This window comes from Monodelphis domestica, chromosome 6, assembly GCF_027887165.1.
Source record: "Monodelphis domestica isolate mMonDom1 chromosome 6, mMonDom1.pri, whole genome shotgun sequence".
Classification (NCBI taxonomy): Eukaryota; Metazoa; Chordata; class Mammalia; order Didelphimorphia; family Didelphidae; genus Monodelphis; species Monodelphis domestica.
Window position 1 is genome coordinate 125,532,341 of NC_077232.1, and position 25,635 is coordinate 125,557,975.

The 25,635-nt window shown below is 39.0% G+C and overlaps 1 protein-coding gene across 10 annotated transcripts in view; it reads left to right on the forward strand.

The window, feature by feature from the left end:
- Positions 1–25,635, forward strand: part of TBC1D1 (TBC1 domain family member 1) — a 341,861-nt gene that overhangs the window by 117,819 nt on the left and 198,407 nt on the right. For all 10 annotated transcript variants that reach the window (XM_007496571.3, XM_056802524.1, XM_007496573.3 and 7 more), the window contains 4 exons: positions 14,741–15,262; positions 17,578–17,667; positions 23,426–23,530; positions 23,913–24,048. In XM_007496571.3, coding sequence (XP_007496633.1) covers positions 14,741–15,262; positions 17,578–17,667; positions 23,426–23,530; positions 23,913–24,048 — 853 coding nt within the window. The remainder of the gene's footprint in view (positions 1–14,740; positions 15,263–17,577; positions 17,668–23,425; positions 23,531–23,912; positions 24,049–25,635) is intronic.

The window sequence follows — 25,635 nt, forward strand, 5'->3', positions numbered from 1 at the left end:
AAGGGCTAGGCAATGGGGGTCAAGTGACTTGCCCAGGGTCACACAGCTGGGAAATGTCTGAGACCAAGGACCTCCTGTCTCTAGGTCTGGCTCTCAATGCACTGAGCCACCCAGCTGCCCCAATCATAGTTTTTAGCAGCTTTCAAAGACATGTTTGTATGTGTTGTTGTCTCACATACACACTGTAACTTTACGTTTGCCGAACTTTTTACAAGCTATCACATTTTAGCCTTACAACAACCTAAGAGGTAGCTGCTATTAACTATATTTGAACTCATGTTTTCCAGATTCCAGGTCAACTGATCTTTTCATTGGACCACCTAGATGTTTCTCTTTTACAAATATTAGCTCATGTTATCCTCAAGCAACCCTCAGATATCTGTTGATGCTCTTGTTATCCCCATTTACAGATTAGGAAACTGAGGCTCAGGGAGATTAAGCAATTTGCTCATGATGCAAGGCCAGTGTCTGAGGCAGACTTTGAACTTAGGTCTTTCTGACTCCCATGTCCCGTGCTTTGGACACTGCATCATGTAGCTGCTTCCTAATTGGGACTAGTTATTGCCAAGTCTGGGTGGGTGGTAATAAGGACTTGTGATAGGCCAAGGGTTGACTGCAAGAGATGTTGGGATTTATAGGCACTCACAAGGATTTGAAACATGTGATATAAAGGAGAAGGAAGAAGCAAAGGCCAGCCCAAGGTTATAAATATAGGATACCAGGCAAATGGTGGCACCAACAACAAAATCATGAAGTCAGGAGAGGAAACATTTAGGGGAAGGCATAAAAGTATTCTGACTTGGAGCTCCTGTTGGGGCAGTCCTGGTGGTGATGTCCCTGGGCAGTGGGAGCTGTGGAAATGGAGCTAAGAAGAGAAGCCAGGACGGAAGTGGAAACTCTTGTGAAAAGTGAGATGGCCAAGGAGGCAGGGGTAGTGAAAGAGGAGAGGAAGGGCAGGACTAAACTAGAGAAACATCCGCCTTCAGTGTTAAGAAGGGGATGATGAGCTAGCCAAGGAAATGAGAACAAGGGGCTAGAGACTAGGAAGAGAAGCAGGAGATCAGGCTGTTTCTAAAGCCAAAAGGAGGCAGAAACTAATGTCATAGGGCAATTAGCAGTCGAGTCGGATACTGCAGAAGTGGATGAGGACGGGGGAAAAGACTGTTGGATTTGGCAGAGAGGGATAATTGATCCCTTTAGGGGAATGTCAGAATAATAGGATGAGAGCTTGATTTCGGGGAGTTGTAAAGAAGTGGAGACCTTGGGCATAGAGGGTAGGCAAACCTTTTCAGGATGTATAGGAGAGAATGGAAAGAGAAATGGGTCAGTAGTTGTGTAGAGTGAAGCAGGGTCCAGAGAATTTATTTTTAGTATAGCTTTGAGTATGTTTGTAGGAAGAAACGATGGAGTTAGTAGAAATGGGGAGATTTAAGATGTAGTGAGTGGATAAGTATTTGGTTCTGAAGGAGGCATGATAGGATAGGATTCACACCAGGAGTAGAAGAATTAGATTTAGTCAAGAATAGGGCTGGACCCAGGCTTCCAACGCCGAGAGAGTGGGACTGTCTCTGTGCAACGACTTTTCCACTTAAATCTCCTTCATGCACAAGTGTCTTTGTGCACACTCATCTATACACAATAGATGAAAACACACAAAGACAATTGTCATCCTCGATTACCGAGAGACTACTACTAATAACGATCAGAAGTAGGTTGGGAGAAAGTAGGTGGTGATGTTCAGAAGTTTTGAAGGATATGAAGGAGAGATGAAGGAGTTGGTGTTAGATGACTTTAATCTTGTAAGTGATTTAATTAGTGGGATATAGTTGGAGGTGAGAAGAAAGAAGATAGGCATTTAGTTGGAATTGACATTAGATAGTTAATGAATGTTGATAGATGGTCACCCAGACTCAGTGGTACCAAGAAGGGAACATAGCACCTTTTCTCTGAGAGATTATTAGCTGGTAGTTGGCTTGTTATAGGCGCTGAGACTCCTTCCATATCTATAAATCTAAAGCCACTCAGAAAAACTAAGAAATCCAGATTGCCTGAATCCTCACAGAATCCCAGCTAAACGTAGGATCCCGGTGTGTATTCTGAAAGGCTTCTTTTTTGGTTCTAAGAAAAAGGTTCATTCATTAAATTTACAGCTGGAGGATACTTAGAGATCATTTTACCCAAGTTCATTATTTTACAGATGAGGCAACTGAAGTCTGGGAATGGCAAGTCACTTGCCCAATGTTACCTAAATGATACTCTTCATGAACAGACCAAAGCCTAGAGGTTTTAGTAACTTGACCAGGGTCACATTTGAGTTGGTTCTAGTCCCCATGCCAGTTGGTTGCTTTTCCTATTACAATGAGCTTCTTCTGGATTTGGTTGAGTGCCATAGATCTTCCTTCCTTCCTTCCTTCCTTCCTTCCTTCCTTCCTTCCTTCCTTCCTTCCTTCCTTCCTTCCTTCCTTCCTTCCTTCCTTCCTTCCTTCCTTCCTTCCTTCCTTCCTTCCTTCCTTCCTTCCTTCCTTCCTTCCTTCCTTCCTTCCTTCCTTCCTTCCTTCCTTCCTTCCTTCCTTCCTTCCTTCCTTCCTTCCTTCCTTCCTTCCTTCTTTCCCTCCCTCCCTCCCTCCCTTCCTCCCTCCCTCCCTCCCTTCCTCCTTCCTCCCTCCTTCCCTCCTTCCCTTCCTCCTTCCTCCCTCCCTTCCTCCCTCCCTCCCTCCCTTTCTCCCTTCCTTCCTTCTTATTTTCTGGCTTAGTAACAACTCTAAAACAGAAGGGCAAGGGCTAGGCAGATGGGATTAAGTGACTTGCCTAGAGTCACATAGCTAGGAATACCCGAGGTCAGATTTGATTCCAGGTTTCCCCTGATTCCAGGCCTGGTGCTTTATCTAAATAAATATTGGGGGGGGGGGGGGCAAGCTATATATCCAAACCCAGTACTATGCCCTGCAGAGAAGGGGAAAACAGGGTGCTTGCTTCCTAAGGAGCCAACTAGCAGACCCCCTGCCCCCCAGCAGAGGAGAGGAGAGGCATGCTCTTCATTTCAGCATGATAAACTCACTGTGATCAGGCACCCAAACACATGACATAGTTTGTGTATCATAGGAAGGGCAGGGTCTGTGCTTTGTTTGTTAACTGGCAGCCAGGGATTAGTCAATTCTTATTCCTGTTGTTTCAATAGTTTATTCTTGTTGCAAAGCATAATTGACTGGATGCTGTACAATGTGCACTTTGATTCAGTTACCCACATGGAGGGAAATCCTTGACTCATGACTGATCCCAAGAGGGTGCTGCTGGCGGCAGGGTCTGAGCCGGAGTCTCTGGGGCTGGCAGCCTTGTAAACTCAGATCTAGAAAGTGACAGTAGGTGGCAATCCTCCCTCGGAAGCACGTGCCCCACTGCAGTTCAGAGCAGGCAGTAATTATCAGAGCTTCCATGCACGTCTTGCTGCATAGTAAGAAATAATGCTCTAGGTACAGCAAGCATTCTACCTGGGTCCTGGCCCGCTTCAGCCTCTGGGCACCTCTCGGTCTGCCATCTGTGAAATGGAGATGATGACAACACCGACCTCTCGAGGTGGCTGTGAGGAACAGAGGAGATTATAGAAGGTGTTTCAAAAGCCCGAGGGTAGTTTGTAAGGTCTCCATAGCTTAAAACGCTAACATTTTCACCATGAAAGCTTAACAGGATCCTAGGACCTTTGAAAGACTGTGGACATGGAGCATAAGACTTCTCATAGGATGAAATTTTTTTGTAGAGGAAATGATGTATAAACAATATGTAAAAACAATAAATTATCCATTCTTTTAATAAAGTGTATTTTTGACCGTTCATGGCTGACTATCCGGTTTGTGAATTGAATTTCAAGATTTTGGTGGGTGGAATAGAACAGAGAATCTAGTTGGCTATGTGGCTACTTTCTTTTTTCTTTTTTCTTCTTACAGAATAAGGAAATGAATCACAAACTTAATCTATTAGTACAATAGTGGCACTTGTTCTGGGAAGGTTCCCTGGTGCTCTGACTTTGGTAGTGGTTGTAATCAGCTCATATTCTGGAGATCCAGGGAACAAACCCCCAAACCAAAACCTTCAATCTTCAGGTTGGTCCCATAATTTTTCCCTGTTGCAGAGAGAATGACTGGGAATAAGATGAGGTTCCAGGGAGGTCCTAAAGCCTGAAGGCTTTGGTGGTTCCTGAACTCTGGTAAGTCTCTTCTCCTAGGAAAACTCTTTAAAAGTTGTCTCTTTTGTAAACTTCCCATTTTTTACAGTACCTTGGGTCTTTGAGCTCATTGGAAGTTGATTCTTGCTTGACCCTCATGGTCTGTTCCCTCTCTCTTAGGGCATGCCTTTTTTGATAGGGACTTTCAGCTAGGAAGACGTGGGTTCAAATCCTCCCTCTGACACATTTAGTAGCTGTGAAACTATGAGCAAGTCATTTTCTGTGGAGCCTCAGTTTCCTTATTTGGAAAAATGAGAAAGTTGGATTGGATGCCTTCCAAGGTCCCTTCTAACTCTCAAACTAGGATTCTGTGACTTTCTTCTAGCTCTGAATTTTGTGATTTCATGACTTCTAACTCATCCACATTTCTAATTTGCTAAAAGTTTTGAGAGACTCTGGTGTTGGTGAGTGTTGGTTTCAGAGTCAGGAAGGGCAGGATTCAAATCTTGCCTTTGACACATCCTGGCTGGGTTAATCTAAGTGCTCTACAGTTCTCTAAGACAGTACATTTCTGAGAAAGTGTCCATCTGTAGCAGGAGAGCAAGTTCCCCACCAGCAGCTCCCTATAGGTTAAAAACAAAACAAAAACTTGATGAGAGCAATAGACCATTGACTGAAGTGGGGTTGGGGGTTATACGCATGTTTTAGTTTTCTGAGGGTCTCTTCTTTATTAGTGCAGGAAATGTAGAATTAGATATAATTGAACATTATTTTCAGTAGGTTGCTATTGGAGTGGAAATTCTTAGCCTTTTTGTGTCCTGGACCCCTTTGACTTCCTGTGGAAACTCTTCCCAGAAGAATGATTTTAAATATATAAAATGAAGTACATCAGATCACAAAGTAAATCAACTATATTGAAATATTAGAATGTTAAAACAAAAAAAAAACCAAGAAGTTCATGGACCCCTAGGTTAAGAACCCTGTGTGTTGGGCAACCAGAGGGTCTAAATTGCATGAGAAGTCTGCAGTAGTTAGTTTACTGAGAAGTCCAGGGAGAATGCTATGGGAAAGTTATAGTTTCTGGCATGCATCCTTCATTACCCAGAGGTGAGGTGATGGATGTCCGGCTAAGTGCAGGGAAGATGAAACAAGCACATGGAATGGAAGCTCTGCTAGATGGATATAAAGTAGCTAAATTTAAGATTACACGTTGGTTCTATCACTGGAATGGCCAAGCCAAATAAGCTAATTGCCAGAGAGGGACTTCTTTTATTGGGCCCCAGAGAGCAGAACTAGGAATGATAGATGCAGGTTGGAAAGAGGTAATTTTAAACTTGATGGCAAGAAAAAAATGACAACCTGACAATTAGAGATATCTGCAAGTGGGGTAGGTTCTGGAAGTTCTTTCATTGGAGATTAAAACAGAGGTTAGAAGATTACTTTTTTGCTATGTTGTAGTGAGGATTTTTTTTTTTTAAATCCTTACCTTCTGTCTTGGAATCACTACTGTGTATTGGCTCCACGGCCGAAGAGCCCAGGGTCACACTGCTGGGAAGTGCATGAGGCCAGATTTGAACCTAGGGCCTTCTGTCTCTAGGCCTGACTCTCAATCCACTGAGCCACCCAGCTGTCCCCTCCCGTCAATATTTCAAAGCACAATCTTGATTATTAGGGTTAGAATTGACTGGCACCTCTCCCCTTCACCTGGCTCTCCCTGCACGTGTGGCAGCCTATGGAAGCAGGGGGTGACTGGCTCCTTTTTCACGGGATTTGCTTCTCAGAGTGACAGCCGGTATCTGGGAGGCCTGGCCCAGAAGCAGGACGGTGGATCAGAACTTTGCATTTACAATCCACACTTTAGCCAGAGAGTGTTGGGGAAGAGCCATCCAGGTAACCAGGCTCCCTCTGGCTCTCTCTTGGCTCTGGTTCTGGTTCTGACCCTTTCTGCAGCTGGAGATGGGCCCAGAGGGGCCCGGCCTGCAGGCTGTTTCAGAGGGAGAGAGCCGCTGGCACCCTGAGAAGGCTCCCCCTGCTCTCAGGCGTGCTTTTCTGGAGGAGAGGGGACGACTGCTTCTCTGTGACTGGCGCCTGCCGGCTGGCCTGCAGTTCCAGCGGCTCAGAATGTGTCCAGACTCTCCCCTTCGCTCTTCTCTTTTGGCCACTTTTCTCCTGAAGGGCCTGACAGAAAGAGCTCACGGACGGGGCAGTGAGCCGGCTCCGTGGAGGGAGAGCCAGGCCTAGCCATAGGAGGTCCTGGGTTCCAGTGTGGCCTCGGATGCTTCCTAGCTGGGTGATGAGTCACTTAAAACCTGCATTACCGAGTCCTTACCACTCTTCTGCCTGGGAACCTATGCATGATTCTGCAGCAGCAGATAAGGGGAGAAGAAGGAAGGAAGGAAGGAGGAAGGAAGGAAGGAAGGAAGGAAGGAAGGAAGGAAGGAAGGAAGGAAGGAAGGAAGGAAGGAAGGAAGGAAGGAAGGAAGGAGGAAGGAGGGAGGAAGGAAGGAAGGAAGGAAGGAAGGAGGGAGGAAGGAAGGAAGGAAGGAAGGAAGGAAGGAGGGAGGAAGGAAGGAAGGAAGGATAGATGGATAGAAAGAAGGAAGCACAAAAGGATGGATGCGCTGGGCCCATCTAGGCTGGAGAAAAGAACTCTTAGGGGGAAATGTGTTGGCTCTTCTCAGGGCTCTGAAGGAAGGACTGTCAAGTGGAGGAGGGGTTCAGTTTGTTTGGCAACAGAGCCAGGAGCGGCGAATGCTCACTGCTCAAACCCACATGTAAGCTTGCTGTCAGGAAGAACTCTGAAGTAGCTCTGCCAGAGCTACTTCAGAAGGGAAAGAGGGGCCTGGGGAGGTGGTGGAACTTGGTTCCTTGGAGGTCTCCACAGAGAGGCTGGATGACTGTTTCTCAGGAAGATTATTATGGATATTCCTTTGGTTTAGTAAGTTGGATTAGATGAGGGTCTCCTCCAATTTCTAAATTCTGTGACTCTATAAGGAATATATTTGGAAATAAGTTTTGAGCAAACAAAAGACAAAAAAACTAGGAAAAAAGACTATAAACTTCTTGAAGGCAGAGATTGTGTGTGTTTCATTAAAAAATAAATTCACAGGTGTGTGGTGGTATTCCTAGCATATAATAAGTGCTTGTAAAATTTTCAGACATTGAATTATTTTAGATGCCTTTCGAAATACCTCTGCATATTTATTCTTTTTTCAAGTCAGCTACCTATTTTTATATAGTTGGTGGTAGTAATCTTTTCTCATTTTAGGTGACAGGATGTAGAAGGAACATGGGGACAGTATGTCCCATTTCAGTCATATGTGAATTATAATTTGATTCTATTTCTGATATTTTTTCAAAGTGACCTATAAACAGTGGGTTTAAACCCTGGGCTGATTTAAAGAAAACAAATTTTAAATAGAAAATAAACATTTGGAGTCATTCTGAACTTCCTGGAGTTGATGGTTTAGTCTGGGAAAGACAATATTTGGTATATAAAGCCTGAGAGACATCTAAGTCTGTATTTGCATGAATGGGTCTGCTATGAGGACAAGGCTTAAGTGTTAGTTGGATTGAAAATCAGTTCTAAAGCTTTGGGAACTACTTAAACATTTGATTATTTCAATCAATGATTAAATCAATCAATTTATGTTTATTAAGCTCCTACTATGTGCTAGGCAGCTAAGTCATGCAGTGGATAGAGTGCTGGAGTCTGGAATACTCATCATTTTCCTGAGTTCAAATCTGGCCTCAGTTGTGTGACCCTGGGCAAGTCATTTCACTCTGTATGCCTCCGTTTTCTCACCTATAAAATGAACTGGAGAAAGAAATGTCAAACCATTCTAGTATCTTTACCAGGAAGACCCCAAATGGGGTCATGAAGATCCAGACACAACTGAAAAATGCCTGACCACTAACTGCACTCAATACTATGCCAAATGCTGGAAGTCTTGTTTTCTGGTTGGTTTCCTTGGGCCTGATATGATAAATGGTATCTTTCTCTGTATAACATGACATTATTTATTTATGGATATGGAGCAAGTTTACATCATTTGACCTTCACTATGCCTTTTTTAGATTGATATTTGAATGATGATAGATGATAACTTTTTTTTGGCCTAAAGTTTTAAGAGTTGAATTTGACTATCCTGTAGATCATCTTATGACTTGAAGGTAATATGAGATGTCCCAGAAGTCCAAGTGCAGTTTTATACTATGCTACAATCTTGCAAAAACCCAAAATTTCCAAAGCCAATTATTTAAAATTTTAAAATATTGATATGTTTCTTATTAAAATTCAATGAACTCTAGTTGATTTTTAGACTTTATGGAAACTTTGCTGCTTAGTGACAAAGGATTGCATTTATAATTTCAACTTCAAGATCATCCAGAGAATGAGGTTTGATGTAAATATGATAGTTATGACATGTCTCACAAGAAAAAAAGTATAATGGAGCTGGATCAGGTGACCTGATAATAACCAAGCAAGAGAACCTCCTTTATAGATCTTTTGAGGTCACCTACAAATTGTTAAACACTCAATACCTACTGACTGGGTACCTTGTCTTGTTAAAATTAAAATTTTATCATTCAAAGTTCACAAAGCTAAATAAATGTAAAAGGAATGTAAATAATTAAACTTTCAAATAACTATACTTTTGAAGTAAAATTAAAACTTAAAATTATACTAAGACTTTTGAGACACCTTGTACCTGTTTGTACTCCCATGATTAAAATATACTTTAATTGATCTATTCATGGTTAAAGGAATTTGTTTTTTGGAAGTGTTTGTTTGGTTTGGGGACTCCAAAGCATTCTCACTGTAGTTGACCTGGCATATAATATTATGTGTTATTTTTACAGGATAGGTCAGTCTCCAAGGAGCTCAGAGCTCCCAATGGCTTCTCTACTTGACTTAACAACATACAGTATTTTTATATTCTTTTGGAATTAGAAAAAAGCTAGAGTGAATATTATTTCTGTTTCACAAATGGTATGATCACAACCTTAGCTTGAGAGAGTTAAATAATGTTAAATCTTATAGGACAAGACATTGCTACATTATCCTTAATATAAATGAGTGTTTTTTCAGCATTGTGGTGTAGAGAGGCTCCGTGTTCTAAAGGCTGTCTGTGTTAGGACACTTCTAGTTCTGGCCAGCAGCAATAGCCCGGCTGCATTGGTCATGGCTGAATAATCTTTCCTTTTTTTTCAACAAGGTTACTAAACTGGTGTATAAAGAACACTCCTTGAAAGTAGAGATCATCTTAATTTTTTTATTTGTATCTCTACCAGTGCCTGGCATAGATTATGTACTTAATAAACATGTTTGTTGTTTATTTCTTTCTTCATTAATTCATATAATTTTCCTAGATTTGAGCAAAACAGTTGACAGAATTTAATGCACCTTTTTGTATCCCTGATGATTTTTTCATTCCTCCCTCCCTCCCTCCCTCCCTCCCTCCTTCCTTCCTTCCTTCCTTCCTTCCTTCCTTCCTTCCTTCCTTCCTTCCATCCATCCATCCATCACTTGATAAATGTTTTTTACTTCCACTCATATAGTTTGCCTAGATTTTTGGCAAAAATTGAAATAATCTCATGGATGCTTTTGTACCCTCAGAATTTCACAGTGTCTGTCACATAGAGGGCATTTACTCAATGCTTGTGAAATGAATTGAAAGCTATTTTTATGAAAGGGTTGTAGTGAGATGGGCTAGACAGCCATTTTCTTCTGTCAGAATCATTTATGGCTGTGTCATCAGAATTTATTCTTGTGATAACATTCTGGGCCTCTTGGGTTTACTTTTTGGCCACACAGCTGTTGAACTCTGTAAAATCTTTCCTCCAAAATCTAGAGTATATGCCAGACTACATGCAGTTTTCCTGTCCTTCATCATGAACTCTTAAAATAATTTGTTGAATCCCAAGGTTCCCATCATTTCCCGTTCTGCAGCTAGTTCTCTATTATTGGTTACATTTTGGTTTGGAACAGCAATTACTTTTTATCATTTCTTTTTTTTTTTAAACAAAACATTGTCAAGTCAAATTAGGACTTCATTCGCTTTAAAAGTGCTGCTTTTATCAGAGGACTGCAATAGGTATTTGAATAGTTGAGAGCTCTCCTCACTTATGTCAATTCTGAGTATTTTGATTCAGTAAATGTGTCCATTGACTACAGTTCTTTGTAGCCATAACTTTTAAAAATAATAGTGTCATGCATTTCATAACATTTTCAGCATACTTTATTTTGTTCTCTCCTGTGGTTTTTGGTGGGGACCAAAACGTTCTTGTGTTATTCAGATTTGCTTCCCTTTGTATTTGATGGTCTTTCTTTGTTTGCCACTGGACTTAATAATTTTAGCAATGTATGTCTTGGAGTTTGCAGTACAGAGAATTTTTTCTTTTTTTAATGGACAAATTATGGATTCTTTTGATTGATAATTTTTTTTTTCTGTGTTCAGATGTTCTGGGCAGTTGTCTTGCATTATTTCTAGCATTATAATGTTCAGGTGTTTTGATATGTTGTTAGTCTGGGAGACCTATAATCCTTAAATTGTATCTATCTATACATTCTGTTCTCAATATCAGTATGTTGTGCTTATATAGAATTCATGGGTTCTTTTAATGTTTTTTCCTTTTTTCTTTTTTTCTGTGTTAGCCTTAATTTTTGTGTATTTGTGTTTGTATTTCCAGTTAGTTGTTCTCTTGTTTATTTGGTACAATTTGCCATTGTGGACTCAAATTTTTCTTTTTTGCCAATTATTTCTACTGTGCAGGCCATACATTGTGCTTTCATAATTCTTATTTCCCTCTCCAACCATTTGGGAACAGTGCTATGGTTGTATGCTGTCTTTGGAATCCACAGGGTCTTCTGCCTCATTGGGCCTTGATTAATTTCCTTTTCTTTTGAGTGCCATTTCTGAATCTCCCCCTGCTCCACTCCATTATCAGGTATATCCAGCACAGTGAGCTTCTGAAGTCTAGTAGAAATTTAGGTCAAGCCCATATGGTCATTATGCCACTTTTTCAAGGACAATGATATGAGTATTTTTAGTAGATGAAATCTAAACTTTTTTTTTAAGTGCCTAGTATTTGTCTCTAAATATTCTGGATCAGTTTGTGAATATTAAAAAAAATCATTAAGAAGGGAGCATCTGGATGACTCAGTAGATAGAAAGTCAGGCCTGGAGACAGGAGGTCCTGAATTCAATTTTGGCTTCAGACACTTCCTGGCTGTGTGATACTAGGCAAGTCACTTGACCCCCATTGCCTAGCCCTTACCACTCTTTTTGCCTTGGAACCAATACTTAATATTGATTCTAAGATAGAATGTAAGGGTTTTAAAAAAATATCAGTAAGGATACACTGAGATTCTGATGACTTGTTTAATGAAATTATGTACTAACGTACCAGTTGGTTTCAAAATGTTACTTAGTATTCCAGGGATTTTTTTAAACCTCATTTTCTTCTTTATGCCAGAAAGTTTTACCCTTCTTGTGTACTTTTGAGAGGAACAGGTTGTCCTGTGCCAACGGTAAGCTTCTTGAGCTGTGCATATGCCTGAATTGAAGGAAAATCACCAGCTATTGGCAGTATTGCAAAAGAGGGGAGATGACTTTGGAATATGGCCAAACATATCTTTCCCAGCCCATGCCTAAAAATCTTAAGAGATTGTCGGGTGGGAAAACCTCACTTTTGCCATTCTTCCTGATCTCGGTAGTCTTTATGGTGCCCTTTTTGCCTTTTTGTCATCTAGGCGGATTTTTTTTTGAGAGGGGGATATCAAGGCTCCCCCTTCATCAGAGAGCAATTATTCATTCCTCTTCTGCATAAAAGGAGTTAATTAAAGACCTCTGTGTTTTGTGGTCTGTTTTTATACAAATCCATTCTCAAGTCATCATAAATTCACAGTTCATGTGATTATGTGTGCCTATATTCTTTCTTTGTGTCCTTTGATGTACAAAGAAAGAGCTCTTTACTTGTACCAAATTCAGACTTGTGGGGATTCCAAACAATATTAGGAATGAGGACTATAAGAGAGTTAGAAGCAGATTGTAAAATGTACTCTTCAAGGAATAAGGCTGGTAACTGGAAAGATTCACATGACTTGCTGATAATATGATTTTCACTTTGTAGTTTTGCTGAGAAGTGACAAAGTACAGCATATATTCAGGCCATTTTTTCTTCTCTTTTCTCCTCCCTTGTTTCTCCCTCTCCCTCCCCTGATACTACTCCCCACCACACAGAAAGCCCTCATTAAATATACAAATCTTGCCAACATTTTAAAGAGGGAGAATGTGAGAGTTTACATTTTCCAAGATCCAAGATGAGTTGCTGCAAAACTAGGAATAAAATCTCATTGGATTGTCTTGTGGTCTGGACTGTGTCCAGAGTCCCTACTATATGTAACATTTTATTGGGCCCCAACAGATGTATATTGGATAATACAAAGTACATAATACAGTCACAGAATATTTGCTTTACTATTCCCAGAATATACCCAAATTCTGATTATTTATATATTTTAGGCAAAGTTTTCTTCAGAAAGTAGTTTCAAAAAACTTACCTGAAGTATATCTGAAAGAAATATTTTTTCTACAAAGTGAAAAAAGGAAAGAAATTGTTATAACTTCCATAATAGAAATGGTTGTCATTAAATTATCCATAGCATTAATTCTTGGAGAAAAAGAATTTGATACACTTTGGGTCTTCAGGGTATTGAGATTTAAGACTACAGAACTTCTTTTTTATTTCTGTTCAAGAAGTCCTCCAATATATAGATTGATCTTTGGCATGACTTTGAAAAGTTTCTGGCTATTTCCATTTCATTTTCTTAACCAGCTAACTTATGCCACCTCTGGGGAAAAGTTCTTGAATTGAAATCAACTTCTTTAGTATTTTAGTGGAAAAATGCTTTTATTAATGTGAGTTCTTTCTTCTATATTGGTGTGACTTGAAACTCATCTACATTTTCTTATCCTTTGTGAGATTTTGCCCTTGAGTTTCTTAGAGCATCTGTCCAGTATCCATGGGAGCCTTCTTGATCTTTTAACATTCCTGGGGTACCAGCATAGGACTCAGTTTCCCACTTGTTATTCCTCCCTCTCATGAGATCAGCGTCCATTTTTCTGATGGTATATTTCCTCAATGACATCTTATTGTTGTGAACAAACCATTGTAGTATAAATCCACTACACATCTCTCCATTTCCCTAATTTTTTCCTTACTGGAAGAAAAACAAACACCAGTTATCAGTTGGCATGTCTCTTGTAATAGCAACACAAACTGAAAGATTTAAGTTGATACCTTCCATGACTTTCCTGTTTATAAAGACAGTAAATGGAAACCTAAATAATGCAGTAGTTTTGCCCCCCTCTGGTTTGGCAATGTTTCATCTAAGTTATTTCACAGATGGCGGAAGTATTTATCTCACTAATGTGATGTGTATTATTAATGTTCCCATTCATCATATGTATTACTGTATATTCATCTTTATTTCTGCATCACCCTTTGAAGCAACTGATTGGAATTACATGATGAGCAGAGATGAACAGATGTAGTGATGACAGCCTCAGCAAAGCATGGATCCCCTTAGCCTTTTGATCAGTTTTTTCCTTTAGGTGCAAAGCAAATGATGTCTATGAAAACAGAATTTTGCTCTTTGTGAAATACCCCTTGGAGTGTTTGCCAAAATGCCAGCGGTCTCTTAGTTCCTGATTGTGATCTCCTCCTGCTCTGGGGTGGCAGACTATGGCATTAACAGGAAATAGAGAATAGAAAAACAGTAAAATACAATCATCTTAGGAGAAGAAAAGGAGAAAGAATTTTGAAATAAATAGGTATTTTAAGATATTTTAATTTGCTTTTAGAGTGCCCTTCGGGACTCCGTAATGAAGGAAGGATTCTTGGAGTGTTGTTTTTTTTTCTTTCTGGAAAAATATACCCTCAGTAGTAAAATTCTTAGTGTTTATGTGATGTAGGAGGGTGAGCCAGGGCATACCGAATAATCTTCCTGAGGCAAATAAATGTACTGCTGTCAGAATGACAATGGGCAAAGTAACTCACAAATTCTGTCACATAAAGACACTTGTATTTTCCATGGAAAGAAGGCTAGAATAAGAAAGTTCAGAGCTTTCTAAATCCCTCTCTTTTTTTCCTCCTCTGATTTCTTTCTTTCTCCCCATTCTTTCATTTTCTTCAGTGAACATGAGCTTAAAATATTTAAGTTGAACATTTGAGGAGAATATATTGGATTATATCTATGCATTCTCTTTGAGGCAGCTCAGTGGTTCAGTGGATAGAGTGCTGGGTTTGTAGTTAGGAAGACCTAATAAATTCAGCCTCAGGCATGTTTTAGCTGTTTGACCCTGGTCAAGTCACTTAACCTCTGTTTGTCTTAATACACCAGAGAAGGAAATGGCAAATCACTGGCATGGACACTGGACAGCACTGGCATGCTCTGACCCTTGGGGTCAGGAAGAGTGTGACAACAATAACAACCACAAACATTCTCTTTACTTTTGAGATTCTAAATAGTAAACATAGTTAAATCTAAAAGCTAAATTCCTTTTTTCCCCCCAGGTGCCTGAGATCATTAGCTCCATTAGACAAGCTGGGAAGATTGCTCGCCAGGAAGAATTTCATTCTCAATCTGAATTTGACGATACTTTTGCCAAGAAGTTTGAAGTACTCTTCTGCGGACGAGTGACTGTGGCTCACAAAAAGGCCCCACCGGCTCTGATCGATGAATGTATTGAGAAATTTAATCATGTTAGCTGCAGCAGAAAAGCCGAGTTGGACATGTTGGCCCAGAATTCTGAAGCTATAAGTACTGTGGGAGGGTTTTCCTTAACGGATAAGTTCCGATCGGTGTTCCAGCCAGGAGGCAGTGCAGAACAGGACAGAAAACCGATGAGGAAATCTTTCTCTCAACCCGGACTGCGTTCTTTGGCTTTTAAGAAGGAGTTTCAAGACGCAGGCTACAGAAGTAGTAGTTTTTTTGGTGGCTCCTTTGAGGAAAATGACATTCAGAGCCACCTGATCAGTGGACATAATATCGTGCAGCCAACAGACATAGAGGAGAATCGGACTATGTTATTTACGGTAAAGCTGTGTAGTGATCCCTCTTCATCCTCAGACTATGTATGAGATTCAAAGGAAATGTTCATGAATGAGGAAGGTTTCTTAGTGAATTGTTTCAGCAGTTACTGGATGTCAGGGCATAAAATTTAGCCTAATTCATTTCATTGTCAAATTAAAATCTCCTTCCCTTATAAACCTTTAAAAACTTCCAGATGAGACTGGTATTTGAGTCTGGTATTTCCCAAGGTTATGTATAATTCTTGTCTTGTATTCATGAGAATATAAAATAATATAACTTTCCCCCTCCTGTATTGATTAAGGCAACTTTACAGAGTCAAAACACTAATCTCATATCTTAGAATCATATAAAATATTTTCTATTTCAAATTAAAAAAGGGCAAATTTTTTAATTTAAATGGATTTCAGCTAACTAGTAAGTTGCAGGAAGAAGTATTCTAGGCTGAGAAGTGTTAAATATAGATCATTTTAATTGTTTTCTAGATGTAGATCATATAGAGTAACTTAGTAAAGAGATAACATGAGTAATTGAAACATAACTTATAATTCTAAAAGCGTATTTTTTGCATTAGTTCCATCTCTTCCCTTTAATTGTGTTACTACGTGACATTGAAAGAAATAAATGGAAAAAATGTCTCCTGGGACACATTGGTTTTTGGAGAGGCCTAGGATTATTGACCCTAACAAGACTGAATAGAGTTGCTCTCTATTGGTTTGGAGGATTTGATACTGTAATGAAGAGTGCCATAGTTTTGAAGTCAGATTACTTGGGTTGAGATTTTATCATTGATATTTACTTTGTTCAAATTTGGCTTAATTTTCTCATCTGGACGTTAAATAGTTAGGAAGACCCAAGTTCAAATTTTTTCTCAAGATACTAACAAGTTAATTAACTTCTGTTTGCCTCAGTTCCTCAAATATAAAATAAGGATAATAAAAGCATCTACTTGAAGGATTATTGTGAGGATAAAATCAGATAATATTTGTTAAAAAGCATTTAGCACGGTGCCTGGCACATACTTGGTGATAAATCAATTATTCCTTTCCCCTTCTATTCTTCTGTAAAATATTGACTAAATGACTTCTGAGTCTTCCTCTAGGTATAGATATGTGATCCTGAAATTTGAAGTTTCTCCTGGTTATTCTGAACCAGAAATAATTTGACTGTCAAGAGTGAAGACAGAATGAATCTTCTTTGTCCCAGAATCTACTATTTGCTAGGTGAAAATGCAACATTCCTTGACCTCAGGATGCTTACATAGAACTGGGAGAAAGCATGTATACCTGTAATTAAATAAAAAATACACACATAGAATATAAATATAAAAAATATCAGGGCTAGGAGGGGGAAATACTAATAACTGGGAGAATCAAAAAGGCCTTTTTTAAGAAGTGACCCTTCATCTGCAACTTGAAGAAAACTGGCGAAGAAGTGAAGAAGAGTTCATTCTGGGCCTGAGGGGGATTGATCTGAGCAAAGCCATGGAGTTAGAAAATGGGATGTAGCCATTGAGGACTATTAAAGAGTGTATGATAAACTATAAACCTGGAAAGGTAGCCATGAGCCAGATGATAGGAGAATTTAAATGTCACATGGAGTAGCATTTTATCCTCAACAAGCTATGTGAGGAATTCCTATTTGATGTGGGTTTTTTAAAAATACTCATTCCTCTTTTCAGTAAATAGGGCATGGTTATAGTGTAATTTTTAAAAATGCTCTTAACAGTACTAACTAAGTGCCTTAAAATTTATCCTATATGCTGAAGAGGAAATTGGAATTATTAAATGAATTATTAATAATTTTTAAACTATGTGTGGCAGTTTAAAATATTTAAAAATCACACAGAAACCGTTTTTCTTTTGCTCCTTCGTTCCTTCGTTCCTTCGTTCCTTCGTTCCTTCGTTCCTTCGTTCCTTCCTTCCTTCCTTCCTTCCTTCCTTCCTTCCTTCCTTCCTTCCTTCCTTCCTTCCTTCCTTCCTTCCTTCCTTCCTTCCTTCCTTCCTTCCTTCCTTCCTTCCTTCCTTCCTTCCTTCCTTCCTTCCTTCCTTCCTTCCTTCCTCCCTCCCTCCCTCCCTCTCTCACTCCCTCCTTCCTTCTCTCCCTCCCTCCCTCCCTCCCTCCCTCCCTCCCTCCCTCCCTTCCTCCCTTTCTTCCTCCCTCCTTCCCTCCCTCCCTCCCTCTTTCCCTCCCTCCCTTCCTCCCTTCCTTCCTCCCTCCCTTCTTTCATTTTTTCCTGCCTGCCTCCTTCCTTCCTTTCTTCCTTCCCTCCCTCCCTTCTTTCCTTCTTTCCTGCCTGCCTTCTTGTCTTCATTTTCAGATTGGCCAGTCGGAAGTTTACCTCATCAGTCCTGACACCAAAAAAATAGCATTGGAGAAGAACTTTAAGGAGATTTCCTTTTGCTCTCAGGTAAATAGAAATCATTAATTTATTCTTCTCTTGTCAGTATATTTTGTATTGAAATTATTTCTAATGTGATTCATACACAGTTCTGTAAAAGGGGAAAAGGCTATTTCTATGTGGACAAATTGCATAGTCTACCACATAATTTATGATGGGAAATTACATAGATTTTTTTTTGAGATTTATTAATAGAAGCTAAAGGATAGAGCTATTCACTTGGTTTTTTCCCCATTTGCTTCTTTAAAGAGGAATGTTCAAATGTAATCCTAAGTAGTAATGAGCCTTAATTGCTTCTCCCGAGGACAAAAAATATAAAAGAAAATAGATTCCTTTCTTGGGAATACTTTTAGTATCTTTTCATGATTATTTTGAGAGTTTTCCTCTAGAAAGGTTCTTTTAGTATTAGATCAAATTTTGTCAGCCTTCCTATTTATTCATGTTCCTTTTGATTCTATACCAGTCATTGTTTTTATATATTTCTACCCTATTTTCTGTTTGTTCCTAGCCTATTCTCTTCCATTCACAAAGTGTTTGGTTCACAAATGTAAATATAGGAGCTAAGGGAAAGGGAAGGGAAGGATAATGGTTATGTTCCAAGGGTGTTATTTACTTATATCCCTCTAGTTCTCTTGTAATTGTTTTTTGTGATTCATTCATTGTGATTCTTTAGCATCATATTCACCTAGTTAAAATTTCACAGATAAGAAACACTGAAATAAATGTTTTATATTTTCTGTGCATTGGGTGGGATTATTGATTGAACAAAGATGGTGAGTCTCTGAGATCATAAACCAGGTAATAAAATCATAGAATTTTAAAGCTGGAAGTAACCTTAGAGATCATCCTATCCAATGCCTTCATTTTACAAATGATAGTTGAAGATATCAATCACTTACTTTGACTGGATATGGAGGGCAGAGTGAAAAAGAGTGAAGAATACAAGAATGACTCCAAGGTTATGATGCTGGTACCTGTAAGGATGGGATTTCTTTAAATGGGAAGAAGGAAATTAAAAAGATGCTGATATACTGAGAAATCACTATTGTTAGAAAAAAAATATAATACTTTTTGAATTGGCTAAAAATGGAACTCTTGACTATGTTATTCATTATAAATACAATATCATTAATAAGTTATTTTTGTAAATAAATGAATTCTATATATCATTCTTTCCCTTACTACAATTCTTAACAGAAACATGGATTTTGAGAGAAGATAAGTTCCATAGTGGATTTATGTTTGAGATGCCTATAGGAATTCCAGGTGGAGATGTTCAGCAGGTGGTTGCTTGTGCAAGATTGGCATTTAGGAGAATAGTTGTCTGCACTGAGATGATAATTGATCTCATGGGAGCTGATGGAATTACCAGAAGATAGAAGGATAGAGTTCTCAGGGCTTTCTGGGACAATTTCTGTAGTTAGGGGGAATATCATTATGATCATCTAAAGGAGAATGAGAAGGAATGGTCAGATATCTAGAAGGAAAACTAGGAGGGAGAATGTCAGGGAAGCTAAGGGAGGAGAGACTTGCAAAATCATCTAGGGTATGGTCAATACTTAGAAATTGCAAAAAAGATCAAGGAGGATGAACTGAGAATGGATGAAAACATGTTATATTTAGCAGGAAGGAAATAATTTGGAAACCTTGGAGAGTTTCAGATGAGTGATAGAAATTGTGACCATGAAAATGTGGGTTTCAAGACTGTGAATTTCCAAAAACTGTAAAGATAATTTTTAGTATCTTGATTTAAATAAAAAATAAGTGGTCGCCATGGGAAAAATTCCCAAATATGAAATACCCAAGTCAGCTGGGTTTTATGGAGATTTTAATGAATATAAATGAAGGAATTAAGGAAAGGGAAAGAGACAGAGTAAGAGGAAATAGTAGGAAAAGGCTAGGGCCTAGGCCAATGGCCTAGGCCTTTCTCTTTAAGAGAGAATCTAAGTCAGTCTTTAATCACTTACCACAAGATCTTTCTAAGCAAAACTCTAGTGTTCAGAGACCCAGCAGCCTCCTCTGACTCCTGACCTCCAATTCAGCTTCCAAAGCTGAATTAAGTCGAACTCCTTGAACTGGTTCAGACAGCTCCTTTTGAAGAGAAATTTCTCTTTTGTCACCTCCCCTAAATTTTCATGTCTACCAATCACAGTAGATGCTTTCCTAGGACAGCCCATTCTTAGTTTTTAGTTCTCACCTTCTCCTCTTTGTTAAGCTTGCCCTTTGTAAGTTGCTTGACCTTTTAGTGATTAATTTGACCATCATAGGTACTTAGCACCCTTTTGTATTAGATCTAAAAATAGACCTAGCTGAAGGGCTTTTGCCTCACTCTTAAGTATGGGTTGGGGATCTTCATTGTTCACTAAGGAGTTTTACAACTTTATCTTCCCCTAAAGTATGCCTAAGTATGGGTGAAGTAATTTTAAAGTTCCCAATACATTCCTGATCAAGTACCTCCATTGTTTAAATGGGAATAACCTTAACCATAACCTTAAGATAATGTTCCAAGGTAGAGTCTGAGAAATTTTAAGATTCACAATTCTCCCTGATGATCATTGGGAGACTAGTCTCCCCATTGATCATTTAACATCATCTTGTAGTCCTAAACGCACTTCTAACTACAGATGTATACAACATTCAATTTTCTTAAGAGGAAATTAGAGTAGTGAGGGAGGAAATAGAAAAGAAAGAAAGCAAAACCAATGTTTTGCTAGGTGCATTGACAGAAAGCCAAATTAGGGGCAGTCCCCTTTTGGCATAAATGTGTACATTTACAATAAATGTTCAATCAAACTTCAGTTCAATCAACCATATCCAAAGTTCGTTCTGGATCTTCTTGATGTAGTGTAGGTTTTCTGGCATCTTTCTACAACAGTTCATTCTCTGGATTTAGTAGTTAGCAAGCTTCTTCCTTTGAAGATCTTTTCTCGAACAAATAATTCAAAATCTTGGATTTCAAATTAAAATACAATCCCCCCTGAAGTAGGTGTTTAAAAAAACATCCAGTTCAGCTCAGGAGGCAATGTTGAGTTACGGGGGTGTATGAGTCAATTATCAAAAGAATTGAAAAACAACCAAAAACATAAGGAAAAAAATTCAAAATAGGCCCGTGTATAGGTCCAATTTAAAGTAATTTCTATCCCATAAGTCTGTAGAACAGAATGCAGTAATATTTCACTTACCCATTTGCAGCCAAGACTACAAGAAGTTGCCATAATATAAGAAAGGAAAAGAACTTGAATTTTATTTTATAGAGAAGTGTCATTCCCTTGTCTGATTTTTGACATTTCAGGGATATAGGGAGCCAGCATGATAGTCAAATTTTGTACTTGTATGAGTACTTCGCAAAGAGTGTAGATACAAGGAAGTCCTACGACTTAAGATATGTCAAGTGTCGCAACCTCGAGTCTCACATTAGTATTTCCTGTGTGCTCTTTTTGGCACTTTTCAGGTTAAGTCTGTGCTCCTTGTTTTTTTTTTATCCCTTTTTCTGGAATCATACGTAAACATTAATCACAGTCCCATAACATTTTATCAATAAATGGCAGGTTCCCATAGTTTAAAGCTTTGGGGTATGCATTGATATTATAGCAAGAATATATATATTAAACTTATATTACTGCAAAAAATATATCAACTATGTGTACCTTTAGTACAAGAAATGAGAAAAAAATCAAATATTCTAATCAAAATAAAAGAAAAGCAATAATAAAAATAAGGGAAAAACCCCCAGTAATTCAATGTGTCTTTGAAAAACAGCATCCACTTGTCAATGGATTATTATCTCCAATGCATATGATAGGGTACAGTCAATCAGTCCCAACAGAAGATGCTTTCTTCACATGTGAGCAATGAATCCAAGAGTCCTTTCCAACCTTTATAGATGTTGGAGTAGTTAACAATATTTGGAATGGTCCTTCCCAGGAAGGCTGAGGTGCTCCAGTATGCTTGAAATTCTTAATATACACTTTGTCTCCTGGGTTCAGGTCATGAAGAGAAAAGTTTAGTGGTCTGGCTTGTACTGCAGCTCCGGATTCATGAAGTTCACATAGTTTGTTCTGTAATTCCTGTATATAGGAAGCAATAGTAGTATCTCCTCCTAATAGTGATGTATATGCAGGGGAAAAAGGCTTAGCTTGTATAGGTGGATGTCCAAAAAGCATCTCAAATGGTGAGATGTGTAGGTCTCCTCTAGGCCTGCTTCTAAAATAAAATAGGGCCAGAGGGAGGATTTCAGGCCATTTTAAATGTGTTTCAGTGTATAATTTTCCAATCATAATTTTAAGTTCTTAGTTCATCCTTTCCACTTGGCCTGAGCTCTGGGGATGATGTGGAACATGGACTTTGGGAGTTATCCCCAAGCAAGAATATATTTGGTTTAAGACAGAATCAGTAAAATGACTTCCTCTATCTGAATCAATATGTGCTGGCAGGCCAAAGCAAGGAATAATTTCTTTTAAGAGTACCTTAGCAACAAAAGCTGTTGTGGCTCGGGTTGCAGGAAATGCTTCCAGCCATCTGGACAGTTGATCTACAAAGTGGAAGCCAGATGGCAAGGGTTTGAAAGTTTAGGAAGTAGGGCTACATTGTACAGATGCTATTTTCTAGAACTTTCTCTATGAAGGGGAGATGTATAAGATGAAAGCTAGAGTGGGGTAGTGAAGGTTTAAGGCCTTGGTATATTGGAAGAAGTTGATAAAGAGGAGTTGAAGATAAAAGGGGGATGGAGGAGATAATGATTTGAAGGGACAGGTTCTGGGAAAAGATGGAAATGACTGATTAAAATGCTTAAGGTGTCCTTGGAAAAGAGAAGGATCGTCTTTTCCCTAGTGACTGAAGCAAAGGAGGAGAAAATAATACCCAACATAGGGAAGGTTTGAGGTGTAAACTACAAGAGAAGACAGAACTCACGATACCGCCTTGATATAGGAGGCAAGGTTCTCTTTCAATGTATGGTGATATAGGACCTTAAGAAGAAATGAGAATGGTTGACACCCTTGACTTAATAAATGCTAGTTGACTTGATAGTCAATCAGGGTAGACCTTTTACCAGTGAAGGCCCTTTTGAAATTAGACAGCATAAATGCATGCTGGATTCAGTATTGCTGCATTTCTCTCTGAGGTGTTCAGCAACCTAGGAGTAGAAGTGGAGAAGATCAATGGTAGCAGTTACCCAGAGGTGAGATTTGACAAGACTTTTTCTCCATTGTTGGGGAGATGTTTTGTTTCAAGCTCCTGGCTAGTTCAAAAAAGTGCAATTGTAAATATTATTGTTACATATGGGAAAACCCATTCTTTTTATCATTGACTTCTTTAGGATATTTGCCTCACAGGAGAATGTCCCATCCATCTTGGCAGATTGTATGGCTGCTTTAGTTACTTTTTTTAAAAAAACCCTTACCTTCTGTCTTGGAATCAATACCGTGTATTGGCTCCAAGGCAGAAGAGTGATAAGGGCTAGGCAATGGGGGTCAAGTGACTTGCTCAGGATCACACAGCTGGGAAGTGTCTGGGGCTAGATTTGAACCCAGGACCTCCTGTCTCTAGGCCTGGCTCTCCATCCACTGAGCCACCCAGCTGCCCCCTAGTTACTTTCTTTGCAGAACCCCAAATTACTTTCCATTATGGTCATATTGATTCATAGCTCCACTGACAGAGTGTTTATTAGAAAGAAGAAAAACATACTGCATGTTTTAACTATTGAAAGGCATTTATGGAAGGTGATATGTTTTTGAATGTAACAAAACATTTTTTTTTCCTTACAAAGGGAATTCGACATGTGGATCACTTTGGGTTTATCTGCAGAGAGTCTTCAGAGAATGGAGGTTTTCATTTTGTTTGCTACGTTTTTCAATGCACAAATGAAGCCTTGGTAAGAGAAATGTATTGTTTTTAAACCTTGTTCCAGTTTAAAGTTAAATTCAAATTCCTTGTTTTTTTTCAGGAGAATCAGAAAGCTTACCCCTGAAAACAAAATCTGTTTCTCTAAAGTTGTTGATTTTCCCTCTTCTCACTCAGTGGATGTCTAGTAGGGGTTTTTAGTTTCTTACAACATTTCCTAATGTACCAAGGATTGTCAAGTCCTAGGGGCATATTTCAAGCTGTGAGTCACTTAAGTTTGTTTGCAATTTTAAAAAGCAAAAGAGAAATGAATAATTTATTCTAACCCTTAGTTGTCCAGTCTTTGAGCCTGAATCACATCATGTAAAATTTTTTATTTTGATTTGCACCCATTTTATCTTCTTTTTGATTAGGTTGATGAAATTATGATGACTCTGAAACAGGCTTTCACTGTTGCAGCTGTGCAACAGCAGACCTCCAGAGTTCCAGTTCAGCAGTGTGAAGGATGCCCCATGCATTACCTCCACAAGCTATGTGAGAGGATAGAAGGTCAGTGAGGAGTGTCTTCCGGGGGGGGGGGGGGAAGCTTTGAAACTAAATACTTGATGGAGGAGGGTCTCATATTTGTTAATGTCAGTCTTAGTATTACCGTCAATATCAATTTTGGGGAACTCCAAGCATGAGAACACCCTGTACCAAAGCTGGAGGCAGGGTGGTGGGGAGGAGATTTACTGTGATTGATCCTAGGGAGTTGACTGAGTCATCCACAGGTTAAGTGATTCTCTAAGGGTTGCACTGCTAGTAAAATTCCAGAGACAGTCATTTGAACCCCAGTCTTTGTACCTCCAAACCAACATTTACCATACAACCTCAGATTGAAGTTAAATGAATGGAAGAAAAATTCAGATGCCATACATTGCTAAAGGCCCTTTTTCCTCTCTGTGACTGCTCTTCATCTTTACCTGTTTTAATCTTAAAGAATACAAAAAATGATTGTGTGATTGTATTTTCACCTTATAATTATTACTTTTTGTTAAAAAATTACACGTGCATTAGCTTTAATAGCTAACTTTTATATAGTACTTTAAAATGTAGTAGTAGTAGTAGTCTCTCGGTAACCGAGGATGACGGTTGTCTTTGCGCACTTTCATCTGTGATGTAGATGAGTGTGCACAAAGATACTTGTGCATGAAGATTTAAGTGGAAAAGTCGATGCACAGAGACAGTCCCACTCTCTCGGCGTTGGAAGCCTGGGTCCAGTGGCACGAAAAGTCGTTACACCTGGAGACTTCCTCAGCTGCATTGGATGGCCATGTTGTCTTTTGTGCTCCATCACGCCCTAAGCACTTCACAGTGCTTTGCTGCGTCGCCCTCTCAGCCAATAGCTACCTGCTATTATTATCCATCTTAAAAAAATGGAGAAACTGAGGCTAGCAGAGGTTAAGTGAATAGTATAGAGTTACAGATAGCAACTGCTTAAGACAGGATCAAAGCCCAGGTCTTCCTGACTCCCAAGGCAAGCATCCCATCCAGTGGGCCACCTTGCTTCCTCTAATAAGGACAAATTGTAATTGTCCAACATATTTAATGTGTTGAGTAATATAACTGATTAGAATGGATGCCTCATAGATAGACATGACTAGGAGACATTGTTCATCTTTGGATGCTCACTTTCTATATTATATAAAATGGGGATAATTTAAAGCTTGAAACTACACTAAGACTTTTGGGACACCCTATCCTTGTACTGTCTGCCTACCTCACAGAATTATGAGGAATTAAAGTGCTATACAATGAGTTATTATTAATCTTATTTATATTTCAAAGCCCTAGTAACCTCTTTTTTTTCCCTTTCTCACCACCATTTCCCCAGCCTCAAGGGAATATATCTCCATGCATGTCATTTTGTATCTGTTTACAAGTTCAGTTTGTAACAAGTACACATAATCAATCAAAACAAATTTTCCTGTTAGCCATTAATTTTTTTTCTCAGTCTGTACCTGATTTATTACCTGTCTAGTAGGAGGTGGTATAGTACAGTTTTAGCCATTCCTGAAAATTAGTTTCAGGTTCTTTCTGATCTCTTTCCTTTAGTTCTGTTACTTCTTTTCCTTATACAGTTCTCAAATCTTATTC